Source organism: Prosopis cineraria, unplaced genomic scaffold (genome assembly GCF_029017545.1).
Source record: "Prosopis cineraria cultivar Desert tree isolate PC_DT_omini unplaced genomic scaffold, ASM2901754v1 PC11, whole genome shotgun sequence".
NCBI lineage: Eukaryota > Viridiplantae > Streptophyta > Magnoliopsida > Fabales > Fabaceae > Prosopis > Prosopis cineraria.
The window spans coordinates 41,128,556-41,138,669 of record NW_026555342.1 but is presented as its reverse complement, the minus strand read 5'-3'; the positions used below and the strand labels follow the sequence as shown (position 1 = coordinate 41,138,669).

Sequence of the window (10,114 nt, the reverse complement as noted above, 5' to 3'; positions counted from 1 at the left end):
AAATCCTTAAGGGGTTCTAAATTTATTGTCATAGAGATGGCTAGAACTAAGGCTAAGTGGTTGAAAAACTTCTTAGTGAGTATTCTCAATCCATTACGTAAGATTAGAGTTAAATTTGGCAGATCCATTAACTACGCCCTTGGGGAAGGAATTTATTATTGAAATGTCAAGGGGAATAGGACTTAAGCTTGCTTGAAATTAATGATGATGGCAACCTAATCTTTGTGATTGGAGATCCCATAAAGATGATTCAATGGGTAAGAACAAGTCACTTATCAGTTCTGCTAGCACTAAATTTTTGTCCCTTCCAATGGATTAAGAAAGTGCTAGAATGTATTAGACGGAAGTTGAGCAGAAGCTCTTAATGTTTTCATAGTTCTTATAGATGATATATTCATTACAGATACACTTGATGAAAACACTTATATAAATATGGAGTGGGGCCGCTCCTATGAGATTGTGGTTAAATCTCTAGAGCATTTGTTAAAACTAGGTGTGCGTATGGTCGATAACGTGCAAAACCATCATTAACAGCATAGACTATGGGGGTATAATTTGATTAATATGACCTTTAGTACACACTCAAGATTAGATGGTTCAATAACAAAGTTACACTAACTTTTTTGTGTGCTAAGTTTTATTAGTCTAGGTTTGGTTGAAGCTGAAAGACACTAAATTCAAAGTGATTATCCTCTGTGTGAATAACTTAGATGATAGTAGGTCCTTTTGACACATGTGGGGGATTGTTGTAGTAATTGTGTTTGTGTGTCAAAAGAAGTCCCACATTACCTAAATGAATAGTGCTCCTACTGTATAAATATTAAAGAATGAAATGGGCTAGTAAAATAGGCTTGGAGGAGAAGTGGGCTTGCACACACGAAGCAAGCCAACTCTAAGCAATTGTAGTTGAAAACAGCAAATTTGCCTCCCCTGTGCACGAGTTCAAGAGGCATTGGGTTCCTTTTACCTGATTATTTTTGCAAAAAATAAATAATTATTTATTTTTATGAACTTAGCAGAAAACCTCAAATTTTCACTGTTTGAAGTTTGAATTCAAGCCTTGGCAGTGTCTAAGTGTTAAACCATTTCTCAAATGGATTTTGTTAATTAATTTCTTAAATGGATTTATTCCCAACGGCTCTAGATTAATGACGTTTTATGTTGTGTAATTGAGGCTTTAATCTAGTGATTATGAGCCCAACGTTCATTACTTTGCCTTCAGCCTATATACAGCCACGGGTGCAAACAGAATAATATACTAGGCTCTTGAGCTTTTGAGCTATTTCTTTCCTCGTCTGCATGCTTTATCTGAGTTTCTTTCTCGTTAGTCCTATTGCTCTGGTGCCTTGCTTGTGCAGGAAGTACTTGTTTAATCTTGAGGAATTGCTAGCCTATCACTCGATGTGCTAGAATAGTTCTTAAGGACAATATCCTTTAGTACGACTCAAGCAGCTCTCAGTTTACCTCTATATAGCCAATAGCATGTAAACTACCTTGGATGGCTCTCGAGTTGATGAATGGTAGGTGATATTGATTGGACATGATTTTGGTGGGGCATGTATATCTTATGCTATAGAGTTGTTTCTTCTTCAAATTTCCAAGGTTGTTTTCATTTTTGCAACAATGCTGATTAGTGGACAAAGTACTTTTGATATCTTTTCTCAATAGGTGAACTTCTCCTAATAGCATTGCAATGGCCACATCGATACTTTATAATTTAGAGAAAGCATGCAGCTGCCATTTATAATTTTATATGTCATTATGATGTTTATGAACTTACATCTACAAAAGATGTGGTTGATTTACTTTCTAAAATGTTTCAGCTTATTTTATCACCTCTCTGCCATCCGTTGAGTAGTGCATGCAAAATGAAGTGTGCTTGATGTGGACAACTGCACAACATTTACCCCTTGATACTAAATAGTTGATTTTGTTTGGAATTTTTCCATTTGAACTTGTAGGCTTCATAATTTTCCCATCTCATTGCGGGAATACTTGTTTCTTGATTTACACCTACACTATGGTTGCATAATGTATAGCTGTATATGTGCATTGCCATTTTTTTTCCCGAGCAAATGCAATACCATTTTTTTAACCGATGAACTTAATTATAGCTCGAGCTTGCTCATTTTTAACTAATTTACAATGTTCCTTTCACCTTTTAAGCTTCAAGGGAGTTAAAGATGAAGAGAAAGAACATACATTTGTAGTTAATTTATGGTTTTCTGCTCTTATTAAAACAGTTGAGTTTTATAAACCATAACATGGAGTTCCTTATTCTATCAATGCATTTCATTATGCTTAGAATTAAAAAATAGACTAATAGTGATGATTGTAGGCAATTGATGGTGGTGGTTTAATTTATGATAAAAATTAGTCAAACTGACTATATTTTTTTAATAATTAAATGTAGTGTGTTTTAAAAACAAGAAAAATCATTCTGTTTCTATTTTTTATTTTTAAAAATGAAAAATGGGAATAGTTTTAAAAAAAATTAAATTCAAAATATTTATTCAAATGATTTTTTTTATTTTTTATTTTTAAAACAGAAAATAAATTTTAAAGACAGAAACTAAATAGGTTATCGCCTTGCACTTTGAGATAACTCATCCGCGAGCTTAGATGAGCATAAGGCGAACTTGGACACTGCAACATTCATTAAAAGGACAATTTACGTAATTTACAAAGGGGGGATAAAACAAAAAGAAAAGCACGTGGTTGTGCACATGGGCAAGGCAAGCAATTCACGGAAAATCTTATATGTGACACATGGGCAGTTCCTTAGTTTTCGCTAATTTTCTTTTTTTAATAAAGGAACAAATAGTTCCAAACTATTTATAAGAACAAATAGATGGAAAATATGATAGGTTCGAGCTTATTAATAAAAAACTCTAACATATTTTTTAATATAATTTTTTTATAAAAAACAAGTCAATTTTATTAATATAAAAACTGCAGGTTGATATACACTAACAGCAGAAGGGGGGAAAAACAATGAACACTCGAAACCTATGCATTAACAACTAACATGCCAAACTATCAAGGCCGGGGGGGGGGGGGGAACGCAGAAACAAAGCAACAGCAAACAGCAACCAAAAAAAAAAAAAACATATACAGTACAATTTGTTTTGAGTTAAGCATTAATTTTTTTTCATTTAATATTCCGAACTAACTATAAAAATTCATAACTAAATAAACTCTCCCCTAATTGATTACTTTTATTTTGGCTAATTTTAAAATTTGTAGGAAATAACTAATTTCAACAAACTTTATTAATTTATGTAAATTTATTATATTATTAGTTACGTTGCTTATAAAGAGAACTACAGAGAATATAGCTTGAAGAGAAGCGAAATGACTACTTCTATCTGTTATAGGATTGAGTGAACTATAAATTCTATGGCATACATTCTTATTTTCCCATATGCAAGTCCAATCTGCAATGAGCATTTTACTAAAATAAATTTATAATTTTAAAATAATAATTTTATTTACTTTTTCATCATAACAATTCTAAAATAATCTCTAGTACAGGTTTTATATGTATAAAAATAATTGAATATCATAAAAAATATAAAGCTAAAATAACAAATGAATCTACATCTGAACCATCTAGTCGCCCCATTCAAATTCGATGCACTTCATTTCAGAAGCAAAATCCCGATCGACCATGCCCACGTGTTCAGAACGTTACGTACTCGAACAACAAACAAAGTATACGACAGCCACATACACTAACGTAAGGATTAAAATATTTATATTGTAAACAATTAAGATAGGATGAACTTGAATATTCTGACAGAGAAAATGGTAAGTGGTTATGTAAGCTAAAAACATATGAATCACATGAAGTTTTGTATTATTTGAGAATTGAGAAAACTAGTGACTGAGGAACAGCATCAGAACTAAAAATCTAAAAACCTGATAGGGACCCTAATATCCCATATCATCTTCTTATTTAATTTTTTTTTAAGCGAGATTTTTTTTTCTTTTCATGGTACGTGCTATAATAATGTCTTAAAGTGAATTTAATTTTATTATGACATACATCAATAAACCCATTGTTTTGAAAATGCAATACATCAATTTATTAGCCAGCATTTACAGCATTAGCTGTTTGATTAATAATAAATATTTTTATTTCAAGTTCTAAACATAAAATTGGATATAACACTTAAGGATCAATAGGCAGTATTATCAAGTTTGCATGCTCTGAATCTCTTTAAATTGATGAATTTGACAGTGTGTAGTGTATCCTCTTGAGCGATTGAGTAGAATAACGATGAAAGTATAACAATTGATGAAAGATGTGTTTGAATGGAGCGACCACCAAACCAATTCTTGAATCTTCAAAAAATTGCTTGAAATCAACAAAGAGCCAATGAACCAAGCTAGCATTATTGATGAAGGATGTCTGAATGGAAAGACCGGCCATCAAACCAGATGGAGATAACCAGAGGGTATTCAGCAAAATTGTGATATATTGTTTCATCACTTTGACAACCAAAGGGAAATTTTATTAATGTTTGAGAAGTTTTTGCAAAGTAGTATTTGCTTTAGAGGTAGCTCTACTTTCCAAATGGAGTGATGTGGCAGATAATCACCGGTGGGATGCTTCTATGATTGACACGCATTGTGTTTATTTTTATTTAAAATTGATCGATACAGGTCATTTACAAAGAAATGACCAGACTGCGTTACTATATCGAGCTATCAAAATACAAACAAAAATTTAAACCACAATAGTTAATTTGTTAAACGGCTTAACTCGTGTTCCCATATACATCACGTTGTTCACATTCTGTCAATGGATCCAAGAAATCTGTCCGCGTGCCTTGAAACACGTCTAATCTGACACCAACATGCGTGGAAACTTCTCACTTTTTCCTGGCTATAAATACCAAGTCTAGTTCACTTCCCAGATTAACAAGAGCACTAGCTAGTTCAGAATTTCTAGAGCTCAAGTCTCAAAGCTTGAGGGGCTACTTCACTTTAAACGCTGCACAAAGCATAATCGCGTGGAAGAGAAATACACACAAAGACGTCCTCCAAGATGACCCAGATAAAAGAAATTATAGGCAAATCAATGGTGGAAGCTTTTCGTTTGGATGCTTCAAAGGGACCATTTTACTTTAAATGCTGCACGGAGCAGCAGCATAGAATTTCCTTGCCTGCCACTTTCTATTGCTCAGTTCAAACAACGAAGGAGCAGAAGAAGAAGGTGCTTCAACAAACTGCCTCACCGCTCTTAACTTTTACTGAGGGGGCTGAGTCAAGGAGAGACCTCGCTGCTTGGAAGAAGGTGCCGGAGACGGCGATGGTGACTGTAACTGCCACAGTAACTATCAAGAATAGAAAACATTCAGAGAATGAGATGATGTCGATGATGCTTCAACGTTTTGAAGCTTTCGACAAAACCACGTCTGGGAGAGGCATGGTTATGCAGTTAGTGAGTACTGAAGTTGACCCTAGTAAGTTTGTGTTTTTATTTTATCTTTTCCCTTGTTAGATACCATACGTAATGCTTTACGATTAGCTAGATATATAAATATATTATTATATGTGGTCTCAAATTGTACTGTGTTAAAATGAAGGAACAATGGAGCCAAAGGTGAGCAAAAACGCTGTATTGGAGTGTATGAAGGACGTGAAAGTTGGGAATCCGAGGACCACTTACAAAGTAGAATTTGAGATTGATTCAGGTTTTGGGTTACCAGGAGCAATCACTGTGTTAAATAAATATGAAAAGGAATTATTTTTGGAAGACATTGTGATTGAGGGCATTTTCCATTTTCCTTGCAATTCTTGGGTTCAACCTGAGAAGCTTCATCCAGAGAAGAGAATTTTCTTCACCAACAAGGTAAAGGCATATTTTAACGTAATGATTTTCTTCCTTCGTTGCCATAATAAATTGAGACTGGTTGATTGATGAAGTTAATTTGTTGTATGTAATGTTCCAAATTAAACAGGTCCATTTACCGTGGGAGACTCCCGCAGGTCTCAGAGAGCTAAGAAAAGAAGAGCTAAGGCAGACAAGAGGAGATGGTAAAGGTGTGAGAAAATATGGTAATAGGATTTATGACTACGATGTGTACAATGATTTGGGAAATGCAGACAAAACAAGACAAGATCATTTAAGGCCAATATTTGGTGGCCATCAATATCCCTACCCTAGACGATGCCGAACAGGTCGTCCTCCTTCTGTCTACGGTGAGCTCTCACTCCAATTTCATATCGTGATTGGGACCATTGAATCTTGCAAAAGAGAATAAAATAACTTAATAAACCTATTTAAGCGGTACCTTAGTTTTTCAAGATTTATATGAAAGTATGGAAAATAAATACAACCATTAATTAAGAGGTGAAAAATACCATTTTATATTTTATATTAATTTTGATGACTGTGGAAATCTTATAAATAATTTATTCTGATTTCTTTATGAATTCATAACTACAGCGGACCAGAAAGTTGAGACGCCAGTAAACGCATTTAATGAAACGTATGTGCCGAGAGATGAAGTATTTGATGAGATCAGAATCCAAGCTCTGGATGTGGAGAGGACTAAAGGAATAACTCGGAATCTTATTCCTTTCTTCAAAACTTGTGTCACAAAATGTGGAACTTTCATGCAGTTTTCGGATGTTACCAACATTTACAATGGAAAGACTGCGCAAGAATGGAAGTGTCAAGATGCGAGCAATAAGATCCAAGATTCTTTGGATGAGTACTTCAAGTTCAATACTCCAAATATTATTAGAGGTATGTTCAGCAAATTTTAACTCATTGTAAACTTTTGAATTGTAAAAGGTCTTATTTAGGTACGCAACTATCAATGATTGCAGGAAATAACAATGGCACTTGCATACGAGATGAGGAACTTGGCCGCCAGACATTGGCTGGCATCAACCCTCTAAGCATAAAAAGGCTGGAAGTAAGTATAATAGTGTAAAGAAAACTTATCTGATTAATCTAATTTTTCACAAAATACAACAAACGTAAATGAAAATGTATCCTAACCTCTTACCTCTAAACTTTTGTAGACCTTTCCTCCAAAGAGTGATTTAGATCCATCTCTATATGGTCCACAAGATTCCGCAATCAAAGATGAACACATTCTGCCGTTCCTCCATGGAATATCTGTAAAAGAGGCTTTGGAAGAGAAGAAGTTATTCATATTGGATTATCATGATGCTTATATCCCATTTCTCAAAGGCATAAATGCTCAAGAGGATAGGAAGGCTTATGCGACTCGTACGATCTTCTTCTTGACTAGACTAGGAACTTTGAAGCCCATAGCAATTGAGCTCAGTCTTCCACAAGGATATCCAAATCATTTGTCCAAACAAGTCCTAACTCCTCCTGAGGATTCCAACTCTTATTGGCTGTGGCAACTTGGCAAAGCACATGTTTGCTCCAATGATTCCGGAGTCCACCAGCTTGTCCAACACTGGTAAATAGTTCTATAAACCTAATTTCTATTGAGGTATTTTTTGTTCAAACCAATTAATCAATCAAATTTAAGTGGCTAAACTGAAATCATCTTTGAACATATACAGGTTAAGGACCCACGCATGCATGGAACCTTTTATTATAGCAGCTCATAGGCAATTGAATGTGATGCACCCAATTTTCAAGCTTCTAAAGCCTCATATGAAAGACACCTTGCAAATAAATGCCCTAGCTCGAGAAGCTCTCATCAATGCTGGAGGCATTATTGAATCTGACTTCTCTTGTGGTAAATTTTGTAACCACATAGTATCTGCTGCTTACAAAGATTGGTGGCGTTTTGACATGGAAGCCCTTCCTAATGATCTTATAAGGAGGTTTGAATTCTAAACTCACATTTCTTAATCTCAATTCGTAATGTTCTACCAAACATATAGATTAATGAACTTTTAATAATGCAGAGGATTAGCTGAACCTGATCAAACCAAACCCTATGGATTGAAATTGCTTATTGAAGACTATCCTTATGCAAATGATGGCCTTCCCATTTGGTTTGCAATAGAGAAATGGGTTAGGACCTATGTGACTTACTATTATCGCGATGGGCTCATGGTTCAATCAGATAATGAGCTTCAGGCTTGGTACAGTGAAGCCATCAATGTTGGCCATGCAGATCACAAACTTGCAAGTTGGTGGCCTAAATTATCAACCCCTAGTGAACTGATTTCTGTTCTCACAACTCTGATTTGGATCGCATCAGCACAACATTCTGCAGTGAACTTTGGGCAGTACCCTTATGGAGGGTATGTCCCAATGCGTCCCCCATTGATGAAAAGGCTATTGCCTAAACAAGATGACCCAGAGTACAAAGAGTTCATGGAGGACCCAGAAGGGTACATTTTGAGCTCAATGCCAGACTTGTTTCAGACCACAAAGTTTTTGGCTGTAGTCAACATTCTTTCACAACATTCTACAGAGGAAGAGTATTTGGGACAAAGGAAGGATCTTTCAGACTGGTCTGATGATCATGAAATCATAGAGGCTTTCTATAGGTTCTCAATGGAATTAAAAAGAATTGAAAAGGAGATTGAGAAGAGAAATAAAGACCCAAGCTTGAGAAATAGATGTGGTCCTGGAATTGCACCATATGAACTGCTCATGGCTAGTTCTGGTCCTGGAGCCACTTGTAGAGGGGTGTCTAATAGCATAAGTATATAAACATATGATTGTATGAAACTAGTTAGGGAAATATTTTTTCTTCACCCACAATTGGGTCAATTGCAAAGTTTACTGTTGGGTTAGAGGAGTGTATATAAGATATACTGCAAAGGAATGAATGAGTGTATCATTGAGACACAATGCATATTGTAATGGATGGTAAATGAAATCATTGATTGTTTTAGTTTTGATGTTCAAATTTTAAGTCAAAGGCAATATATAAATATACCAGAATTTTTTATTGACAAAATTAAAGTATCCAGATCAATTCATCCATTGAAAAAATGGAATCTATCCAAAACTCAGAAAGTGATTCAGTGACTAAGTTACTCAATTATAAAAAAGAAAAAGCAAAGAACAAAATATAAATTAAATGATCAGCTCATCACAATTGAAATTATGAATGTGAAAAAAAAAAAAAATAACACCGTCACACAAGTGTTAGAGATGTTTTACAGTCTCCGAAGTTGTGATTTTTAGTGTCCTTTCACTATTGCGGTGGGTCTCCAAAATCCTCTCTAGGCGCAAATCCCAAATATTCAAATAGTATAAAATAAAACAAACTTTGCAAGGGCGGGATCGCAACAATTTACCAATTATGGGGCTTTAACATGATTCAGAAAAGTTAAGGAAAAATAGTGGCAGAAATTAATTAATTTGGAATTTTTGAAAATAATCTCCTCATTGTGCTTTTCTAGCTTTAATTCGCATTTCGGCTTTCGTTTGCTGCTGCTTTTACTTGTTTTTATATCCTTGTTTCCTGGACTTTGTTAGTTTTCTGAATTAGTAGCAGTATCTTTTGACCCATAAAAGGAAAAAAAAAAAAAAAAACTCCACATTGTTAGAATATAAAAATAAGGAAGAAACGGAGATTTGAAGAAACTAATGGGCTTTGCAGCAGTTAATATTCTCCTTCTAACTTTCTAAATCAACTTTTTCTTGCTTAGCAAGCTTCATTCATCCTACAAATTACAACGCAAAAAATAGTGAGGAGTATATCGGTACTAAATTTCATGACATTTCCATAACAAATCTACCTATTGTACAAAACTCAAATATTCCTCGATATTTAAACAATTCTCGCATAAAATGCAAGAATGAATCCTAAAAATGAATCAAATATCATTAAATATAAGGAGTGATCAATTAGTTAAAAAATTAATATTTTTCTTCAAGTATATAAATAGATGGAAAATTGGAATATATGCTGATTAAGCTAAAAAAATCTATTTTACACAAACACATTTCCATTTGCCAGCGTGCGGCTGCTGAAACATCAATAATTAAGCTTACCCACGTGGGATGTGAGAAAATGACAAATTCTAATGATGTCGAAACAATTTATTTCTTATCGGGGACGATACATACGTGAACAACTGACAAGTGTATGAGAGCCACGCAACAATGTAAAGCTGAAAATGTCTAGCTACCACATTCACAGCGTTTGCT

The 10,114-nt window shown here is 34.4% G+C and overlaps 1 protein-coding gene across 1 annotated transcript; it reads left to right on the top strand.

Moving 5' to 3' along the window:
- The first annotated feature begins 4,916 nt into the window (after positions 1 to 4,916).
- On the top strand, positions 4,917 to 8,916 carry LOC129285393 (lipoxygenase 3, chloroplastic-like). Its single transcript, XM_054921074.1, has 8 exons — positions 4,917 to 5,471; positions 5,595 to 5,860; positions 5,970 to 6,210; positions 6,458 to 6,760; positions 6,844 to 6,932; positions 7,042 to 7,451; positions 7,558 to 7,824; positions 7,909 to 8,916. Exons 1-8 carry the CDS (start codon positions 5,054 to 5,056, stop codon positions 8,663 to 8,665), a joined length of 2,751 nt encoding a protein of 916 aa, XP_054777049.1. The 5' UTR covers positions 4,917 to 5,053; the 3' UTR covers positions 8,666 to 8,916.
- The last annotated feature ends 1,198 nt before the right edge of the window (positions 8,917 to 10,114 follow it).